We start from the raw sequence: 22,063 nt of genomic DNA on the forward strand, positions 1-22,063 counted from the left end.
GCATAGGCCAGAGAAGACACAAAGGAGCTCCTGACCTCAGGAAGTCACAGACTTGTCTACTCTGAGTGCTGGGCCCAAGCCAAGATACACGAGAGGATTGTACCAGGAAGGGCATTCAGTGTAAAATCTATGCCAAATCCAAACATGTGGATCCATCCATCCACAGTGGTGACCCTTTAGACAGCAGTGGAAAGTACCTTTAATACCAGCAGATACAGGTTATACTGTTTATGTTTTTAACAGAAACTTGTATCTTATGATCAGGTATTGCTGCCTCTATCATTTTTTTCTCTGCATCTAATTTAACTGAATTCTTTTAAGAAGCCTGGCAGAAAGGTGGGTGAAAATGGATCCTTGCACGTTTGAATGAGTAAACCCGGCCTTCTGTTCTTTTGTCTTACCCTGCTGGATTTTGCAGGTGTCAGGTAACTCAGTGAAGAGACTACACCCCTCTCCTTCAACACACCCAGCAGACAGAACAAGACCGGGCAAGCTGATTTACACAAGAATAAGCCACACCTAGCTTTCACTCTTTATCCCCTTATAACTAAAATAGCTCATTACAGACATTAGGTACATACTGGGGCATGTGTTCCTGTTGTTAGGTGGGATGTGGGTACTTATAGATTTTTGTTTGTTAAGCTCAGGATGGAAATCCTTCAAATAGCTGCAAGTCCCCAGTATTGTTTCTGGGTATCTGTGGGAGTCTAATGACCTGAGGTCACGTTTATATTACATACTTAACACACGCAAAATTACACATGATGGTTTTCTCTTTGTGGTTTCTACGTCTTCTCTGGAACAGCACTTAGGGAAGTAAGTAGAGGGCTACTTTTCTCTTTGTATAAATTTGGATTTATGACTTGGCTTTATAGCAGACAGGCAAACACAGACAGATGCCATCGATGTGGGTGGATTAAACTAAATGTTGATATCGGATCGATACTTTACGGTCAGTATGTAGCCTACTGAATTGTAATAAAATAATGTTTTTAAACTGACAAAATATCAAATATGCACTATGAAAAATGTCTGAATATAATAACCTTTTATTGTTGACTGTCACATCTGTTTTATTCATAGCCTACAACACATTTAAAATACAGAACCCGACCAAGTGCTTTAAAATTTACATTCCAGCTCTCCAAAAAAACAAATTTCAAAATATATGAAAAGCTGAAAGGTATGTTTTGTTGTGTTAACTAATTATTGTGGAAAATAAAAATCCCAGTGGTCATTAAAATCTGTTCAAAATTTGCAAATTGATGACGATTCATCTCATCTCATGGTTTGTAGGTTACAATTATCGGTATTGGTATCGGTACACTGGCCCTGTATTTTCTTGGTATCGGATCCCAGAATCTGCGGTGTCACTCGGCAGATGAACACAAAGAGTTAAAAGACAAACTCCACCCACACCATCGCGTCATCGTCGACCTCTCGCAGGTGTCACGTCCAGGTTCTTTCCACTTAACTCAGAGTCAGTGAGGTGATTCACACAAACGCTAAAAGACTTGCCTTCCCAGTTTCCCGGATAAGGCGTCAGTCTGGGCTTCTGTGGAAAGTTTCTAAAGTTTTACTTGTTGGACGCTGAGGAGCGAAGAAAGGAGGGAGCTCTGTGAGCGCTTCCAGAGGCACTGCTGCGCTCTTCACACGGATCAGTCCGGCTCCGAGCTCCGGGATGGCGGCCGTGAAGGCTCTGCAGCAGTGGTGCCGGATCCAGTGTGAGGGCTACCGGGATGTCTCCATCACCAATATGACCACGTCCTTCAGGGACGGACTGGCTTTCTGCGCCCTCATCCACAAACACAGACCCGATCTCATGTGAGTACACCTGAAACAGGACCGGAGAACGAAAGCAGGAAATAAGTGAAACTTATTGGCTGCACTCCTCACTTGTCTGTTGACAACACAAAACTATTTTCATGGAAGATTGAAGTCAGTGATTTTGCTTCCGAGTTTAATGGCAGAGTTTCGCTTCCCCCCCCTTCTCTTTGTGTTATTTTGTCAGAGACAAATCTGAACATTTACTGATCTGTAGGAAGCAGCAGACGAAGCTGAGCTGTGACCCAAAGAGCGTTGCAGAGACGGTCACTTATGGTTTTCTGGGGGGTGATTTCAAGATGGCACTATTACATATCTGCGCTCGATTTCAATGCTCAGCATGTCTGCGTAATGGAATTGGGCATTTTACAAATCCCTGTGACTGCTGCTGGCCACATGTGTCGTGTCCAAGTTTGTGATGATCTGTCCTCAGAAACGGTCCCATTTTAAACTGTGTCCTTGATAAGTTCAATTCGAGTCACAACAGAAACTAAGTTTTGTAATGTCATCATCACAATTGGACAATGAGCTACATTATTATGTCTATGTTTAGAGTTAGTTGTGCTTTTCCAGTACCTACTATAAAAATCTGAAGACTTGCACTCTTCACTGTAGAAGATTTGCAAGATTGATGCCCAAGCCTCTGAGCAGTATTTTCTCATCATCTTTAACTGACTCCTGGCCAGTCACTCTCGCAGAGATGCCTGCTTTTGTTTCAGCAAGACCATTTGAAAGAAAAGACACAGCTGCTTTAATCGCCTCATTCCAGTATTTATGGCGAGCCAGAGCAGAGCGAAGGCGCTTGCCATGTTTACATGCGCCGCAGCAGTAAACAGTGGCTGAAGGCTCAGTTTCAGCGTGCTCAGTCGTGACCGTGTGATTAATGCAGGCCGAACCTCATGTTAGTTTCAGATCTTCAGCGTGGGATCAGTGAGGCAGGTGTCACGCTGCTGTTGTGATGTATGCAGAAGTGAGTCAGCAATGCATGACTGCATAACACATGTTAGTCTGCGCTGCTTCAAAACTGAAGACGTCAGGAGGGAAGTTGATTTATGTGTTTTGTAACTTCTGGGTTTTTCCTGCTCTGTTGCAGCAAATTTGATTCGCTGAAGAAGGACGATGTCTATGAGAACAACAAGCTGGTAAGACACGTTTCCATTCTGGATGCTCACACTTACCTTTTTTTTTTTTTTTTTTTTTTTTACAAACCGATTTCCTGAATCCAACAAAGGCTCCCTTAATCCTCCCCCCCTTTTTTTTTTATTTTGTTCTTGAATATGACAATGCCAGCTTAAGACTGAAGTATGTCAGCAGCTATTTGATGGATTGAAATAATAATAATAATAATAATGGATTGGATTTATATAGCGCTTTTCAAGGCACCCAAAGCGCTTTACAATGCCACTATTCATTCACTCTCGCATTCACACACTGGACAATGAACTTTTAATATGAACATTCCTGTTTTGGAAATAATGAATCCCTCAGTCGTGGCTACTTTGTAACTGACCACACAAGCTTGCATTGTCCTCAGTTTCTCAATCAGACCCAGCCCTCATTCGTCACATCTAGTTTTATAAAAACCCAAGATGGTGAAGGCCAGAATATCCCCACCAACTGGTGACTGCATGCACTGTTTATACAGAGTCTATGGTTCTGCATTGCCATCCTATAGACTCTTAGTATTGTTAGCAAAAATTATAGAGTTTGTTGATTTATTTAAATAATTAAAGCAAAGCTGATGGGACAAAAATCACCACCCTAGTTATCATTTATGATGCGAATTAATAAATCACAGCCTGTTTTTTGAAAACCAGTTTGCTCTGAATGTAACCTGTTCCAGTCCCAGCCCAGAAAACTATAAATACATCCTCAGTTACAGGAGCAGGACGCAGAAGGGCTATTTTCCAACCACTGTCAAGTCCCTAAATAAATCATGACTTGTTCCTTTATTTACTTTTGTTTTTATTCCATTGCCAGACAGATGCTCTCTTATTTTTGCCCTTGCACATATCTAAAATATGGTGATGCCATGTGACAATAAATCTGAATCTAAATCTCAATCATAGACTGTATATAAAAGATGACATAATCCAAGGCAGCCATGTCATCATTTAAAACAATTAATCCTTAGCTGTATCCACAAACTGTAAATAAAAGATGGACACAGCCACTTTGGCTAATGAGTTTAAGCTAGTTTTTGTTGAAGCTGTTTTCGTGGTGTGTGGTGCTGTTTGCTCACCTGATGTTAACTTGTACATCCCATTTATGAGTGAATTCAGTCAACGTAACTATTGATTTCTTTTTTACCTGCGTGTTAGTTTTCCAAATACTCTCAGCGACATCTGCTGATCCTTATCAGTGGATGGGGTTTTTGGCAAATATCAGGTGGTGATGATGGTGAAAACAAACAGAATACCAGCGGTGGCTGGTGATTAGTCCTCTTGTTTGTTGTGAAACAAAATAAAAGTAACTCGGCCATCGGTGTCATTAGAAAGCACAGGTATATTTGTTATTTAGAAAGGATAGCATGACTCTCTCTTTTGTGAGAATGTCCTGGCCAAGACAGACAGCAGTTGCACACAGCAGAAAACCAAAACAAAACCAGTCTCTGTGGGATGAAGAGTAAAATATAAAAACAGACACAATTTATAACCTCAAACATCAGTGGAAATTGTCTCGGGCCAAAACACAGGGCCCAGCGCCATCAGACTTAGTTGATTTTCATCCTTCCTCCCTCCAGGAGGAGGAAGCTGCAAATATGAGCGTTCTTTGTCCAAATTCAGTGTGAACATTCAGGAAAGACTGAATGAATAACACTTGGGAATGTAGACAATAACATCCCACGCTCCTTTCTTTTTTGATGAATGTAGGTCAGTAAGAATGAGTGAAGCAAAGCGAGAATAGTTTTTATAATGACACTGATAAGCTAGACCATCTGACCTGAGTATACAACCTCGAATCGTGGGGGAAAGCTTTAAGGTTTGTAATCGGTCTCAGTGTTTTATGACCCAGCATACATGCAGTATACAGCATACCAAAGCACTGTGATGATGCGTGCATATAAATAACATCCAGCACTGGTGTAAAAGTTGAAGCAGCCAGTCTCTGTCTGGGCTCAAAAGACAGATCAGGCTGGACTCTGAAGTAAAAATACAGTTTCATTTTCAGTTCTTTCACCAGTTGCTGAACTCTGATGACTCTCCTCTATAAAAGGAGTCATGAGTTAACTCCACTTCATAGCCCTGGACTTTAACTCTTTTGCCCTGTGACGCCTGCTAGGGAAAACCCTTGTCTCTCTTTTATGTCATATTTCAGGCCATGTCCAGAACAAAGGTTTGCATCAGAAGTTAGTGAGGATGATCGGCTTACTAGGACTACCCTTGTAAAACCCTGGTACCTACAGGGAGTGCAGAATTATTAGGCAAGTTGTATTTTCGAGGAATAATGTTATTATTGAACAACAACCATGTTCCCAATGAACCCAAAAAACTCATTAATATCAAAGCTGAATGTTTCTGGAAGTAGTTTTTAGTTTGTTTTTAGTTTTAGCTATTTTAGGGGGATATCTGTGTGTGCAGGTGACTATTACTGTGCATAATTATTAGGCAACTTAACAAAAAACAAATATATACCCATTTCAATTATTTATTTTTACCAGTGACACCAATATAACATCTCCACATTCACAAATATACATTTCTGACATTCAAAAACAAAACAAAAACAAATCAGCGACCAATATAGCCACCTTTCTTTGCAAGGACACTCAAAAGCCTGCCATCCATGGATTCTGTCAGTGTTTTGATCTGTTCACCATCAACATTGCGTGCAGCAGCAACCACAGCCTCCCAGACACTGTTCAGAGAGGTGTACTGTTTTCCCTCTTTGTAAATCTCACATTTGATGATGGACCACAGGTTCTCAATGGGGTTCAGATCAGGTGAACAAGGAGGCCATGTCATTAGTTTTTCTTCTTTTATACCCTTTCTTGCCAGCCACGCTGTGGAGTACTTGGACGCGTGTGATGGAGCATTGTCCTGCATGAAAATCATGTTTTTCTTGAAGGATGCAGACTTCTTCCTATACCACTGCTTGAAGAAGGTGTCTTCCAGAAACTGGCAGTAGGACTGGGAGTTGAGCTTGACTCCATCCTCAACCCGAAAAAGCCCCACAAGCTCATCTTTGATGATACCAGCCCAAACCAGTACTCCACCTCCACCTTGCTGGCGTCTGAGTCGGACTGGAGCTCTCTGCCCTTTACCAATCCAGCCACGGGCCCATCCATCTGGCCCATCAAGACTCACTCTCATTTCATCAGTCCATAAAACCTTAGAAAAATCAGTCTTGAGATATTTCTTGGCCCAGTCTTGACATTTCAGCTTGTGTGTCTTGTTCAGTGGTGGTCGTCTTTCAGCCTTTCTTACCTTGGCCATGTCTCTGAGTATTGCACACCTTGTGCTTTTGGGCACTCCAGTGATGTTGCAGCTCTGAAATATGGCCAAACTGGTGGCAAGTGGCATCTTGGCAGCTGCACGCTTGACTTTTCTCAGTTCATGGGCAGTTATTTTGCGCCTTGGTTTTTCCACACGCTTCTTGCGACCCTGTTGACTATTTTGAATGAAACGCTTGATTGTTCGATGACTACGCTTCAGAAGCTTTGCAATTTTGAGACTGCTGCATCCCTCTGCAAGATATCTCACTATTTTTGACTTTTCTGAGCCTGTCAAGTCCTTCTTTTGACCCATTTTGCCAAAGGAAAGGAAGTTGCCTAATAATTATGCACACCTGATATAGGGTGTTGATGTCATTAGACCACACCCCTTCTCATTACAGAGATGCACATCACCTAATATGCTTAATTGGTAGTAGGCTTTTGAGCCTATACAGCTTGGAGTAAGACAACATGCATGAAGAGGATGATGTGGACAAAATACTCATTTGCCTAATAATTCTGCACTCCCTGTATTGCAATGGTCTTCAAACCACAGCTTTATTGACGGTGTCAAAGCTCGACATTAAGGGTGCGGGGGATAGTTAATGATACATGAAAACTTCAGTGTTGCTATCTGACATTGAAGAACATCATCATATTTATATAACCAGCAAGAAAGCAGGTAATCTTCGTGGGGTAAATGAACCATGACCACAGGAGCCACATCTGTGCCCCTGATAGTGTTTGAGATTTACAGCTGAGTGTGCAGCTCCTCTACACAGATGAAGCTCAGTACTCCAAGAAAACAGACTTTAAGTTAGTCAGCTTGAGTTTAACACTAAACTTCGGTTTACATCAGCACCGTGGGATCTTGGGTAATTGTGGAAATAACGTTCAGCATGGGCGAGCAGAGAAGTGGTGGCAAAAAGCAGACTGCTTCAATGCGGGCACTTTGCATTCTTCACTTTGTTTTTCTTCACAGATTCTTCATTGTTAGACTGAACTCGGGGAGTGCCAAGAGCTCGACATGTCAAAACGCCTGCTCTTTGGGCCAGCAGAGAATAAAGCTAAAGTGCAGGAACTGTTTGACGCTGCTCTGGGTTTTAGCTCAAAGCTGAAACAACATGTTGGGCAATCAAATAAGAAAACACTGTAAGAGATTAACAGGGCACAGCAAAGTAAACAGCATCTGAGTGGCTCTCTTCATTATCTGATTACAGATTAAACAACGATGCTGGTGCTCGTTGGCCTGCCACTGCTTGTTTCTTCCGTGGAATTGCTGGATGTTAGTGTAGTGTGCAAATTCTTGATTTATTTCTCACTAGTGACTCACATAAAGGGTAGAGGGAATAGAATTCAACAAAATCCGGGTTGGTGATTTGTATTTGACGTAGATAGGGACAGTAGAACAATGAAAATGGTTTGTTCACACTATGCAAACATCTCTTCCTCTTTCAAATTAAATTTCTGTTGTCTGCAAACCTCAGAGAATGCATGCATTTTTGAAACAAATGCCCACCTTTATCTTCTTTTGCTTTTCTTTGGGACATCTAAAGAACAGAATCATGTTTGGTGTCCTTAAAGATCTAGAAAGCCACGTAAGCTTTTATGATTTATAAGTGCATTGCATTCGTCTAGATTTAAAACCCAAAGTCTTGTTTCTTTTCTCACTGGATAAAACTGGTTTTATCTGCAGGCGTTCAGTGTTGCAGAAGAACAACTGGGAATTCCAGCGCTGCTGGATGCAGAAGACATGGTGGCACTTAAGATTCCTGACCGCCTCAGCATCCTGACTTATGTCTCCCAATACTACAACTACTTCCACGGACGCTCCCCGAGTGAGTATTAAATAAAGTCTCACTGTATCCCTCTCTGTCCATCTGCACACATCTCATCTGTTCATCTGTCTTTGCATACAGTCGGTGGAATGGCGGGTATAAAGCGTCCAGCCGACGGCCCCAGCGATGAGCCGTCAGGGAAGAAGAACCAGGCGGTGACGTCTAAGGTGTTTCCCTCTTCTAAGCCTGCCAGAGAGAACAGCCCTCCCCCATCCTCCAACATCACAAAGCCACTTCCTTCCCCAAATCAAAACAAAACTTCAACACAGGTAAACTTGAATAGTTACTATTACATTTCTAAATTGGGGCGGAAGTCTAAAAGTAATTCATTTACGAAATACTGACCAAGGTTGTGTACGTTCATCCACGTCAACGATGACCAAATAACTACACAGACAGGTCACTTGGTCTGTGTCAGCAGATGATTACCATGACGTCAATGTAGTTACTTAAAAAAAAAAAAAGGCCCACATTGCGTGACATCAGTTAGTTGTAACGGCTGAAGTCCCCTCTTGTCCACACTCTTTTCTCTCTTTCTTTCTTCTAGGAGGTTGTGGTTGGAAAATCTCAGGCAGGCACCCTGAGTAGCACATGTGCATCCTGTCATAAGCATGTTCACCTGGTGCAGCGACATCTAGTGGATGGGAAGCTTTATCACAGGAACTGTGCAAAGTAAGCTGATAGGAATGCTAATGTTGGCGCCATTTAGGTCCATTACGTTTATTCCAAGTCTGCCATTAGAACAGGGAAAGACTGATTTGTGTAAGAATGCTAGAGAATTATTATACTTATTTTAGTTTTTCTTATTAATTATTGTATTTGTAATGCCTCTATATAACTCAGTTTTTATTTTTTAATCGCTTGTATTAAGAAAAATGGTTAAAACAACTAAAAAATATTCTAGTTTTCCTTTCTCATACAGTTTAACTAGTTTAATAATTGAAAAACACATTTAAATATTTCAGAAGTCTCTTAATCAGAGAAATCCATGGATTTTGTTAGCTATTGACTGCTAGCTCTGCCGCTACCTTGTTAAACTTAGTCTTTGCTAAGAAGAAACTAGCTATTTTACTTTTCTCATTAAATAAAAAGCTTAAATTGTTTCATTCTTTGTTCATTTTTTGATATATTATTGTTTTGTTTTTGTTTTTTTACATAGGACCTTAATTTGTCCTGCTTTTTCTATCAAGAGGAAAAGAAAGATGAGTAGCTTTAGCAAACTAGCCAGAACACTGTTACCGCTAAATGTAGATTTTTTTTTTTTAAAAATTGCAAACGTTACACATTTCTATGAATTCAGAATGTTCATTTATTAACATAAAATGTTAAAAAAAAGTCAAATTGAGCTTAATTTACGTTTTGAACCAATACATTCTTCCTGTAGCTTGGGTTTGCAGGTTAGCATCATTATAAACGAGGTGTATTGAGGCTAAAATGGCACCAACCGCAGGTTTATGTTCCTAGTTTGTGACTATGTTCCCTGTTGTAACCTGTGTGTGTGTGTGTGTGTTGTACTTTCTCTCTCACAGGTTGCTGCCATCTGCAAACACAAGCACGCCTCTTCAAGATTTGACCCCAAACTCCTATGTTTCCAAATTCACTCCTCTTAAAGACTCGAGTAAACACAGTACACCTGCTCCTACTTACACATCCTCCAGTCTGAGTCCTTCATGGGTGTCGGAGAAACCCACCACTCCCAAGTCCACTTCTGCGTCCCCAGCCCCCTGGGCTGCATCATCTAACTCTTCGGCCAGACCCACAGCTTCACGTGACACTACTACCATTGTGACCCCATCTATCAACACCAGGCCGGCTGAAACTCCTCGACCCTCGGCAACCACTGCCAAGACACTCCAGTCCAAGCTCAAGTTCTTCCAGGAAGATAACATGGCAAAGGTGGAGGAGAAAAAGACTTCAACCTTCAATGTGGACATAAACAAAGGCCAGAGTGTTGGTGGTAAGGCACAACAGGCCACGGCAGGGAAAGCTGTTACTGTGGTCATAAATGTCGGTGGTACTGGAAAAAAAGAGGTAAATGAAAGTTTGGACAAAGGTGGGAATACAGCTAAAACAACTGGCACTGGCTGGAAGGTGAAACAGGAAGACGAGAGTAATAAGTCAAAAGCATCAGCAGCAGCCTTCATCTCCAAAAAACTGTCTGAGGAAAACAACAATAACAATAAAAAGCAATTGTGGGCGACTACAGTACTAAATAAAACTGAGAAGTAAGTAATCTAACCTGAGACTCCCAGAAACATGTGATTACACTTTGTATCCTGCTCTACCCTGACCTCTGCTGGTGAAGAGAGGCATTTAAGTTGCATTCTTCACCTCTATTTAGATCTCAACCTAAAGTCGAGACACCAAAGAAGGAGAAAGAGGGAGTTGGAGGGAAGGTGAAGCTCAAAGTGAATCCATCGATCCTGTCTGACCTGCAGTTTGAAGACACCACGAACTCTTCTGAGAGCCCGGGCAGTCAGAGCGGGCTCAAGGCCAAGACTGCAGACAGGGCACCCTCGAAGACGGGCAGTACATTACCCAAGACATCAGGTTAATCTTACACACTTTACAAGCAGAGAGTTGATACACAAGGTCTCACACACACTTTTGACACACATTTGACCTCTGACCTCACTTTTACATTTCACATCTGCCTTTCTTCCAAGTTGACCCCGAAATGTGTTCTGTCTTTAAAGAAAGTATTGTTGAGAGAAAGAGAACAAGCTGCCTAGTTAGAAATCTACTATAGTATAATTTTATATACAATAATCTCAAGTTATTTACAATTAAAACATATACTCCATCACCTACTCCTACATCATGTTTGTGTATAAAATATGATTTCCTTATATATAAATGCTGCCCAGAGAGTGAGCTGCCTTGGTTTGTACTCCCACAGTGCTTCTTATTAATTATTTTATTAATACTGTGTCTCTAATCTGCTGCTTATATGCTTATTTGGGAGCTACTTTGGGTGTAATATCATCCTTGGCTTTTGTGCATTTGCTGTCATTGTTGTAAAAATGCCATTTAACAAATAGCATTTACAACCAAACAACAGAACTAGGAACTGACATTGACTAGTGGATGTCTAATGAGGGAACTGAACTGGTTTCAATTGATTTTTTTTTTTTTTCTTTCCCGCAGCAGTGAAGGAGACTGAGACTCCTGCAGACTGGAGGTCGAAGCTCAAGCCCGTCTCCAAAGAAACCAAGTAAGACTTGTTTGATTGATTTAATTGATTCTTACTTCTTATGCTTCTCGTTGAGTCCTTTTCCTTATTGACTCGTGCTCCTGATAACAGCAGGGAGTGTATGTACGTGGGTGGCCTCTCAGCATATCGACATCGTGAGGCATTAACTGTATGAGTCCCCCCCCCTCCTCCTGATGTCCTGTCCATCCATCCATCGTGTGATCCAGTCTTTCATCCGTCTCACCAAACATTCCTCCCACAGGAAGCCTGTACCTGCTGCTCCTCCAAATGTCTCGGCCATCATTTGTAGTCAGAGCTTTCAGTCTCTCCTCTTCCGCCACATGCATGCGAGCCCCAAATGGTGTCGGGACTGAGTCGAGTCCTCCGTGGTGCAACATATGCTCAGTGCTCGGAGTTCCTTTTCCACGAATGACCTTTCCTCTCGCTCTCATGAATCAAAACTGTAGCAAGACGGGAAAGAGTCTACTCGTAGGTTAATCGAATCCTCTCCATTTGTCCTTCTTCCCGCCCACAGGCCTGCTGGCCCTTCCACTAAACCAGGGTCTAATGAGGCTCCGAAGACCTCAGAGATTTCTGCGAGGCCTTCCTCTCAGTTTCCCAGCCTGAGTATTTCTGTCACTCCACCGACATCAAAGGGTAAGAGCGTGGTCATATCAAACATTTACAGGAACAAGCCTTCCTAACAGTTTACTGTGAGTCGTGCCTTTCTACTTTTTATCCGTTCTCAGCTTTGTTGGTTGATTTATTCTCTGCTTTTTATCTCCACCTTTTTTTTTTTTTTTTAGGATTACAGGAGGGTCTGAAAGGGCAAACAAAGAATGGCACCAAGTCAGAGACAAAGAAGGTAGTGGGTCTCTGAAAATAAGTTTGCCGTAGCTTTTTTTTTTAAAAAAATGAGCATGTCATTCATGCACTTTTCTCTGCATCTGTTTGCGTCTGTAGATGAAGCCAGACTACATTCCCAAAGAGGACATCACGAAGGAGCTTGAGGAGATTGAACAGAATTTAAATGAGCTGGAAAAGAGGGGAGTCGATCTGGAGGTGAAGCTGCGCAAATGCGAAGAAGGTGGGATGCACGCGCCAGCTGTGTGTTTTGTGAAGCCTTTTCAGTCAGGACGTGCTGTGAATGTAAGAGAAATCTTAATGCATGTGTCTGGGATTAACTGTGTGCTCTGTGTTCCTCGTCAGAGGGTGACGATGACACTCTCACGGACGAGCTCATGGTTGAGTGGTTTGGTCTGATCAGGAACAAACAGTTGGCTATGCGCCGGGAGTCTGAACTGGTCTACATGTGAGTAGACAGACACACACACACACACACACACACACACACACACACACACACACACACACACACACACACACACACACACACACACACTCTCTCTCTCTCACTCAGGAAGGGGGCATGCCACTATTTAGCGATTAGTGAAACAGACTTGTGGCCAGAAGGTTGACAGTGTGAATTCCCAGTGTCCTCCCTCCTCCGAGTCACTGCAGGGTGTCCTGGAACTAAGCAGCTAACCCGCCTCACCCCTTCCACCCCCAACAACCCCCGACTGTCTGCAGTGTCCAAACACAAGTGTGAAGCACGACGCTGCTGAACACAACAGCGACAATTCCACTGAAAATACTAATTTGATAAATAAATGGTAAAGACGGATATAACACTGACTTGTAGCTATAAAGCATTTCCAGACATTTTATTAGGTACACCTTGTCCGTAATGGGTTGGACCACTTAATCCACTGTATTGGATTAAGATCCTGTGACTGTGGAGGCCGTTTAAGTATAGTGAACTTGTCATGTTCAAGAAACAAGTTTTAGGTGGTTTGAATTCTGTGACATGGTGTGTTATCCTGCTGACACTGGTTATAAAGGGATTGACATGGTCAGTAACAATCAGTAAGATGGGCTGTGGTGTTTACACAGTGCTCAATTGGTACTACTTCCACCATCAGCCTGAACTGTTGAGACAAGGAAGGATGGATCCATGCTTTCATGTCGTTTACCCCAAATTCTGACCCTACTGTCTGTCTCAGCAGAAATTGAGACTCAAGCCAGGCGACATCTTCTATTGTCCAGTTTTGGTGAGCCTGAGTGAACCGTAGCCTCAGTTTCCTGATCTTAGGTCACATGATCGGCACCCAGTATGGTCTTCTGTAGCCCATCAGTGTCAAGGTTCTCTGTGTTGTGCATTCGGCGATCATCATACCTCGGTATGTAACGAGTGGTTATCTGTTGCCTTCCTAATGGCACGAAGCAGTCTGGCCCTTCTCCTCTGACCTCTTCTCCCAGAGAACTGCCGCTCACTGGATATGTTCTCATTCTCTCTCATTCTCGTGAACTTGAAATTCAGCAGGTAGTTTTTTCCATACCTAACTCCATTCAGTTGCTATCACGTGATTGACTATTTGCATTAACAACCAGATGAACAGGTGTACCTAATGAATATGTACATAGTACAGTATACCCTTATCAGCCACTTCATTGGGTACACCTATATTTTTAACAGAGTGGAAACTTATTCTTAAAGCTTTTGTGTCAACATGTCAACAGCTAAGGAAACAAGAACTGAGAATCTCAGGGGGAGGTGGAGGCCAAAACGGAGCTGTTGGGAGTCTGAATGTCAGATTTACATTTGTCAGGTGGCGCGAGAAGACTTACACACCTGCTGGATGCGTAAACATGCATCTGTTGCCAAATGATGTTTGAAAAATTCTGACTAAGATACAGAATTATCCCAAGAACTACCAAATATGGAGAGGATGACGCAGTGTTTTTCTAAAAACGTTGAAAGTTTCAGATGTGTCGACAATAACACGCGAGGTCTCTGTGAATGTGTTTAAGGTGGACCATCTTAACCTGCTCTCTAAAGGATATACTCTTTAATAAAGCCATGAATTAGGTGTCATCTCTATTTTCAAACATGTGTAGTGGAAGAACCCAGGAGCTGGAGGAAGAGCAGCCCACTGTTGAGCAAGAGCTCAGGAGGCTGATGGAAAAACCAGGTGAGGACTTTTAGGGATGAAACTGAGCAGAGTGCACAACAGGGGAAAAGGAAAACCGAGTGCTGATCTGAGCCTGAAATATGTTTGTGTGTGCAGAACATCTGAAAACATCCTGGGACAGGAAGAAAGAACAGCAGCTGATGAAGAAACTGGTGGCGATTGTCAACGATAGAAACGCTATCGTGGAGGGTCTGGATGAGGACAGACTCAGGTGTGTGCAGAGTATGTTGTGTGTGTAAAAAGTTTGGATTTGATAATGTTTAACTCCAAACCGAGTTAACTGCTTAAAACTTAAAGATATTAAAAGCATCCCACGAGATGACTGACTATACTTCTTATCCTGTGTCACTTCTGTGACTGTAATCTATCAGCAAATCAACCATGTAGCAAATGCATTACAAATATAACAGTTTTAGTTGTGTATTGAGGAAAAATGTCTTGTATTTATTATTTACTTTGTCTCAAATGTAGCAAATTGGCTTAAGCTTGTTCATCAGTACATTTTAAACAGCTTAACTAGAGAAAAAAAAACAACTTGAACGTCGGCCCTCTGGCCCGTAGGAGACTGAGAGGGACACTTTTTGCCTTATTTTGACATTTTGTGGACTAAGTACGGCGTAATGAAACTGATTATTTAAATTGCTCTAAGTGTAGCGTTCAGTTGCTGACTGACCTGTCTGTCTTCTGTGTGTTTCTGCTTCATCTTCTCAGGGAGGAAGAGGAGGACGAGCAGCTAAACAAGATGATGCTGGATTTCAGTGAGTGCCCGCACCACCTCCACAGCCCCCCACCCCACCCACCCTGTTCATTAGTTATCATAACCTCAGTGTCACTGCAACTTAGTTGGCTTATAAATTATCCAATTGAGGATTTCCATCATGGACACCTCTAATTGAAGTAGATAGAATTCTCTGTGTGTGTGTGTGTGTGTGTGTGTGTGGACTCGTGGTGCATTTTTATTTTTTATTTTTAAGGGTGCGCCTGGGCAATGTTTTCATCTTGTTTGATCTACTGACTGCTAATGGAAAAAGCATCAAACAAAATGCTCCCCCCTCTCTTTTTGTCAGCAGCGTCCCTATTAGACAAATGGATAATGCAGCTGCTTAATTTGACCCTCTGATAGAGCAGCGTTGGATCCGGCTTCATTTGCAATTCATGACCGGCAAAGCAAGGCTGAAAATTGAGGAGATTTATTGAACTTCAGTGAAAGGTCATTACATTGCAGCGAGCGAACGCCGACCGTGGGCTAAAGACTAGCCATTTCAGTTTTAATGTATTCATAAAGTTAATGCCAAAGTTTCACAATTCGTTCTCACTCAGAGTGCAGTTGTGTGTCCGTTTACACACACGTGCCGTGTCCCATGTGGTGGAGATGTGGAAAATCCCCTGCTTTCCACTGGATGGCAGGCGTCAGGACATCCGTAGTGGTGACTAAGTCAGACTTTTTTTTCTGCTAGCTGGCTGCAAATGTGGGGCTTTCTGAATCACGGTGCAATATTAAAGACACTTAAATGGGCTCATGAAAGGAGCTGTTTAATTATTTATACAAAATAAAGCCCACTTAATAATACAGTGACATTTTAACATTTTTATCTGTCCCCCAATACTTAGTCACTTACAAACAGCTCCTACATGCTGTTTCATCCTTTAAAATCATTTTAGCCAAACTACACTGGACTTTCAAAATAAATGCTCAGAAGGATTAAAGTTGCTTTTCGGGGATATTAAACGATTTCCTTTTTTCAAAAACATATTTACAATTCGCCATCTTGTGGGTGGCGCAGTCGCCTGAATCATGACTACTACTGTGTGAACAGGATGTTTGTCGATGTTGATGATGCTCAGACGCTAAATCTCTTCAGGAATCAGGTCATAGTGCAGCTCTGTGCCTTTAGCCTATCATGATATTTTACTTACATTAATTATTGGCAACAACCCTCTTAGTTTACCCCCCATTTTGAACAAGTTGTTTTAACTCCTCTTCCTATTGAGGCAACTTTCTGCTGATTGACCGTCCCTTGCAAACAGAAGGTCTGGACGGAAAGTGGGTGGGGCTTCTGCACCTACATTGAGAGCGAATAAAGCCAGTGACACTGAAACATGAACACAGTTTGTCTCACAGGATTATTTGAAAACATGAAAATTCACCATCATGACAGTGTGTTCATAATGCAATGTAATAACTGCTTTTTTTTCTTTATAAAGTAAGAATTTGAATGATGTCTCGCTCTCGCTCTTGCTTTCTATCACACAGACATTAAGAAGGAAAAGGAAAAACCAAAGAAGGAAAAGTCAAAGTCTCCGATGTCCAAACTGTTCGGCTGGGGAAACAAGAAGGAAGCGTGATACTCTGCAAAGCCCTGCTGTTGTTGCTGTTTTCCTTTCGGTCTTCCTTTGATGTTTGCGCTGCTTAACGTCAGTGTGCTCAGCCTGTGATTTGCGGGATAACACGGATGCTGCGTACGTTTGAGTGTACAGCATGTGCGAGCATGTGCAATCTGTCGTTCTCGGCGCTTGTTGAAAGATGCCCTTCCCTCTGTCAGCTGTGTCACTCAAGATCTGACACTTCTCCTGCCTTACTCCACTGTGTACACACACACACACACACACACACACACACACACACACACACACACACACACACACACACACACTCACAGCATCGAGGGGTTAATGACTCACCAGTCGTGATGTGATTGGGTTCAATGTTCCAGTTGTTAGTTTTAATCCCCTTCTAGTCTTAATCTGTCTCCTTAATGCTGACACACACACACACACACACTTGCTGTCTGCTTACATCTCGCTGCTTGTGCATCTCATTGAAATGTTGCTTGTATACAGTAACACTGATACAAGTGGGAGTCAAAGTCCTTCAAACCCATCGTGAAACAAGCCACATCAGCAACGTCGGGGTCGCTGTCTGAGTCTGTTTATTGCATTTGGACAGTGACCACTGTGCGTCTTTAGCTATGTCTTAATGATATCTAATGGCGTTTTCTAGATGAGTGGTTCCCAAAGGGAGGTCATGGGAGTAGGTCTGAGTCAGAAAAGACACAGTCACTACAGATAAATATGAAAGCTGTAAAGAGGGCTGCTTTTATGGCTCAGTAGAGGGAAAGGATGCGTGTGGTTTGCGTCATGTGACCTGAACGTCTCATAAATACTCAGTCGTTTGCCCGTTTTTATTTGTTTTTGTTTTTATTGAGCACATGAAATGCATGAAGTGGTCCACATTGGACCTTGATTTGTACATGTTTTAATAGTTCTGAGCCAAACTGACTGTGTACTGTCTGAGTGCCATAAATTTATGTAATTCTGAAGCAACTTTTTAATTCTTTTGTGTGTTATGACCAGATGTTGTGTGTATGTTTATGCTCTTATCCCGTTGGTGGCTGTCTGACTATTAAAAGGAGAAACTTGCCTGGGTTGTAAATTAATTGCTGTTTTAAATATTCTTACTTTAATAAAAAGATGGTAAAAATTAACGGACCGTGTTGATGTAGTTGGTGAATGTGGTGCACAGTGAAACTCAAGTATTAGTAATAAGCATGCCTGGGTCACCACTATGGCTCACCTGGTTTAGCTGGAAACCCATCCTATACTGAAGGCTGGACCCCTCGCTGTAGGGGCCTGGGTTTGAGTCCACCTCAGACCGTTTCCTGCGTGTTGTTCTGCCTCACTTTCATGTCTCCTCTCTGCAGGATCCTATTGAATAGAGGGGGGGGGAGGGGGGGTAATTTATTTAACCAAATAATTTGACTTTATTTTTATTTTTTATAATGTACTGAATCATTTTCATTTCAAAAACTAAACAAAGCAAAGTGAAGTGCAGTGTCTCTGTAAAACCACCAGGAGGCAGCATGGGCCTTTTCATGTCACCCTCGCTCTCAGTATGACATCCGTTTCATATCAGTACAGGCACCGATTAAACAGGTTTAAAGGCGCATCACAAACACGAGGTTGCAGGTTTATCATTTGTAATAATAATAACAAAAAGCTGTCAGTTTTTAGTTATCTTCATTTTTCTATTTATTTGTAAGAATTCTTAGAAAATTGCAAAGCCAAACAAGTTAATGGAACCAGTTTCACGTCAACGGGTCAGATATTTCTCGCCTCTTTCTAAATTAACTTTTACTGCTTGAACACAACAGAAGCTGCTTAATTTCTGTTGTTCAAATCATACACTTAAAAAGAAAGAAATGCAGATTTCCTGACCATGCATTTTAAGCTGCTGCGGGGTTTATTTTACTCTTTTATATCACAACAAATAAGACACATATTTCTTGCAGAGGACAAACAAAATGTCCTTTTCATTACCAAGCGGAAGCTAGCGTGACTGCGACTCTTTGTGTAGCTGTAGCTATCTAAGGGTTTTGGGGCCTCAGTTTAACCTCCTAGGACCCGAACTCTTCTACAGCATGCATTTTTAATTTCTCTTTGATATTTGGGCATATTGGGGCCCGATGAATGTAAAAACAAAGAATTACCAGATTATTATTATTTTTTTTTTTTACCTTATTTTTGTTTTTAAGAAAAATAAGAGCAACATATGAGGATATTCGTTTAAAATTTTGATAGAACAGTAGCAGTATAATGTCCTCGTAAGTGGATATCAGGCCCTTGTACAGCAAAATTGAGTATTTTGGTCTAAATAACCCAAAATGTGATGCCCACATATGTGGACGCCAGGTCCTAGGAGGTTAAATAATAAAAGAAATAGCCATAACTGCCTCCACTTCAGCTACAGTATTCAGAATGTGCAGAATCCTCACAAACTTACAGCTTTCCAAAGAGGCCATTGTAGATCCAAAGTACACTGGTGAACACAACGCACAGCATTTGATTTATTTTCCATTTTTCAGATTTTAAGACACACACACACACAAATCTTCTGGTCTCAAACTTGTTTTGTATACAAAACAAAGCTCTGAAACACAAGAACAATTTCTCTGCCACAGTTAAAATATCCATTTAAAGGAGTGAAGAGGAGAAGAAAAAATAATACAATAACAGCAGAAAAGAGCAGGGAAATTGACTTCGAGCTTTCTTGTTTTTTTTTTTTTTGGCTTTTTTAAAAGTCTGTTAGTGTGAAAATACAAAACTGTGTAATCTTCCTCTCTCTAAAAGCAGCATCTGTTCCTGTTGTTATGTGTGAAAATGTTTGTTGATTCCTCCCTCAAACCGTGATAAAATGTTCCATCACTACGCCGCTGTGTGTCTGAATCAATCATGTCTCTGCTTAACTTTGGAACATGTTTATCTTTCGTGATGTGTGGAGGGGAGGGGGGAAAATTTGCCTTTAAGTCGACTTGGCGAGGTTACAGCTGTAACACGGGAGACTTTGAGGTGGCTCATTTACATAACACAGTGGGCCCTCGCGTACTTATTCACGCAGACTTTTTACACAGTTTAGTGAATTTCGGCGAGGCTCGACTCTGCTCTGACATAATGTGACTGAACCATTCACGGCCCCTATCTCTTTAATCCATGTTAAAGTCACATAAAGTCGACATTAGCGTACATTCAGCCTGTTGGTACTGTTGTGTCACACTCTTTTGTACATTTTTCCTCAATTTTTTGTTAAGATTAAAGAGAAGCTGTGTTCATAATTTGACACACTGTGTACATGTCACTATTTCTCTTAAGTGCTCTGTGACCTAACTCGCTATTGCTCGTGGTGAAGATGTGATTCTGCTTTCAGCTCGACTCAACTTGTCAACATTTTCTTCTACCATGTGTGCATTGTCTTATTTAAAACCCAAGAAGCCTCAGCTTTGGGAGTTGAACTCTCTGAAGTATTATTTGACGCCACCCTCCACCTTAAAAGCATATATCTGGTGCTTTTTGCCTGATGAACTCAGATCTACTCAGATGTGGATGTTTTGCATTAGTCCTGTGACATTCTTCACTCTATTTTCTTACGTTAGCATAAGGTTGAATATTACGATTAGTAAACCAATATAGGGGAATTTCATGTGACATTTGAAGACTTAGCTCCAGAGTGATATATATTAGTTGGCTGGTATTTGCATATCACAGATATATCATTAATTTGCATCTTTGTATATTCTGTGCAGTATTAAATTCTTTTATAGAAACAATTCACAACAAGAGTTGTAAGATTTGCTGCGCCGTGTGCAGTACATGCAGCCCTAAAGGACAACCTTCAGCACTGAAAATCCAAACAAATTTGGAAGGAGCTAAAGCTACAAAAGGGAGCCAGTCTCCATTGACTCCAGTGTGAAATTCCTCACCTTTATAGCATTAAAAAGCACATCTACAACTTGGTACAATATCGTCTTGGCCTGTGTTAACATATTGCTGACACATAACCACTAAACATGCAACGTGAAATTTTCTACCATTTTGAATATGTGAAGGCCCAGTTACAAAAACCTGGAGACTTGTCTGCGACCATCGACCAACAACCGGATGCTAGAGGAAAATGTGTATTCCTTGACCATTAAGTGAAAATCTTGTTGCGATTACTTTGGTTGCTAGCAGGTTGCTGTGGTCACAGCAATTAGCCCTGAGCATGCCATCTACTCCTTGAGTGGCATTGTGGATTTTTTTGCCTTCAAAGTAAATATTGCACCTTTTGAAGTGTGTTGGCTGTGGTGGTGAGGCACAACTTTTACTTTAAAGTTAAATGTTCTCCATTTCTAGTATGTGGCAGTGCTTTTTTAAGTTTTAATACCACTTTGTGGTTAATTAACAAATGTTTGCAGATAATTGCTAATTAAGTATCAATGTCTTCCATGCAAACTACACGTGACCACATCAATCTGATACTGCAATCATGAGGAATTTTTTTGGTTCAAGAAGATTCATTGCAACTGATTTTACCTAAAGACAGCTAGCTTGCTAACAAGCTAGTTAGCATTAGCTAACAAATTGACACTTAACATTCTTCTGCGTAAATTAACTTCTGGCTCCTAAAATGCAACATGGTGGGGGCCAAAACATTACCACTGAAGCTTTGATGTATGGAGTTTAAAACCAGTGGATAACGTCCTGGTTACTATGTCTCTTTTATAGATTACTGTCTATGATAGATCATAAGATGTGTAATTTCCTCTGTGTATTTATTTTGGTGAACTTCACAAGATTTTTTTTAAAAAGCGGGAGGTCATAAAGCAGACCACACGAGGAACTTAGGGGTGCTCGACCTCACCCTGCTTGCAGTGAAAAAAAAAAAGCTGTAGATATTTAGATGCTTGGATACGTTTCTTTGTTTTCACACACAGCAGCGCAATATGTTCCGCTCTGGCAAAACGGTGAGAATAAGGTGTAAAAGTGACGACAGATTTAAGAGTGAGACAGATTCTAGCATGTAGGAAGAAAGGAAGCTGATGTGAATGGAATCTGTAGCAAAATGATTTTTTAGAACTGGTGTGAGGTGTATAAATATAAAGCAGAGCCAAGCGGTTGTGAGTGAACCGTTGCTTCTGATTTGTTTTTGTCATTTCCTTTGTTTTTGTCTGATTCGCCGTCTTCATGTTTCGACAAAGAGCTTACTCTTAGTATAATTGTGTCTTTGTGACAACACTGCTGGAAAAGTGATCATAACCTGGGGACCCCCCCCCCAAGAACCTCTGGATGTCGCCCGTGGAAACCCTTTGCATGTGGTCTCCAACACAAACAGGCGCACATGTACAGTAAAAACTTGCACACAAACTTGGTGGTGATGGTGACAGGAGGGAAAATCATTTCGGGGTTCGGGTTTAGGTCTCCCTCTTTG

General features: G+C 41.5%; 1 protein-coding gene across 2 annotated transcripts; it reads left to right on the plus strand.

Annotated features, from left to right (window-relative positions):
* Window positions 1-1,049: 1,049 nt before the first annotated feature.
* Window positions 1,050-17,807, plus strand: micall2b (mical-like 2b). 2 transcript variants are annotated; one of them, XM_084931945.1, is made up of 16 exons: window positions 1,050-1,824; window positions 2,918-2,966; window positions 7,956-8,097; window positions 8,179-8,366; window positions 8,645-8,769; window positions 9,627-10,322; window positions 10,439-10,647; window positions 11,248-11,311; window positions 11,826-11,947; window positions 12,097-12,155; window positions 12,254-12,377; window positions 12,500-12,602; window positions 14,249-14,322; window positions 14,419-14,533; window positions 15,034-15,080; window positions 16,577-17,807. In XM_084931945.1, the coding sequence occupies exons 1-16, from the start codon at window positions 1,682-1,684 to the stop codon at window positions 16,666-16,668; spliced, it is 2,352 nt and encodes a 783-aa protein (XP_084788071.1). In that variant the 5' UTR covers window positions 1,050-1,681; the 3' UTR covers window positions 16,669-17,807. The 2 variants fall into 2 exon arrangements, with proteins under 2 accessions (XP_084788071.1, XP_084788070.1); XM_084931944.1 differs by having other exon boundaries at window positions 1,051-1,824; window positions 11,245-11,311.
* Window positions 17,808-22,063: the final 4,256 nt, after the last annotated feature.

The sequence above is a fragment of the Perissodus microlepis genome, chromosome 6 (genome assembly GCF_051167445.1).
Source record: "Perissodus microlepis isolate ML-2025 ecotype Zambia chromosome 6, ASM5116744v1, whole genome shotgun sequence".
In the NCBI taxonomy this organism is placed as follows: Eukaryota; Metazoa; Chordata; class Actinopteri; order Cichliformes; family Cichlidae; genus Perissodus; species Perissodus microlepis.

What these genes read in the sequence shown, in the direction of transcription:
- micall2b (XM_084931944.1), top strand. Translation starts at nt 1,682, where the DNA reads ATGGCGGCCGTGAAGGCTCTGCAGCAGTGGTGCCGGATCCAGTGTGAG. An exon ending in AAACACAGACCCGATCTCAT is followed by an intron (nt 1,825 to 2,917) that starts GTGAGTACACCT and finishes GCTCTGTTGCAG; the next exon opens with CAAATTTGATTCGCTGAAGA. An exon ending in TATCACAGGAACTGTGCAAA is followed by an intron (nt 8,770 to 9,626) that starts GTAAGCTGATAG and finishes TCTCTCTCACAG; the next exon opens with GTTGCTGCCATCTGCAAACA.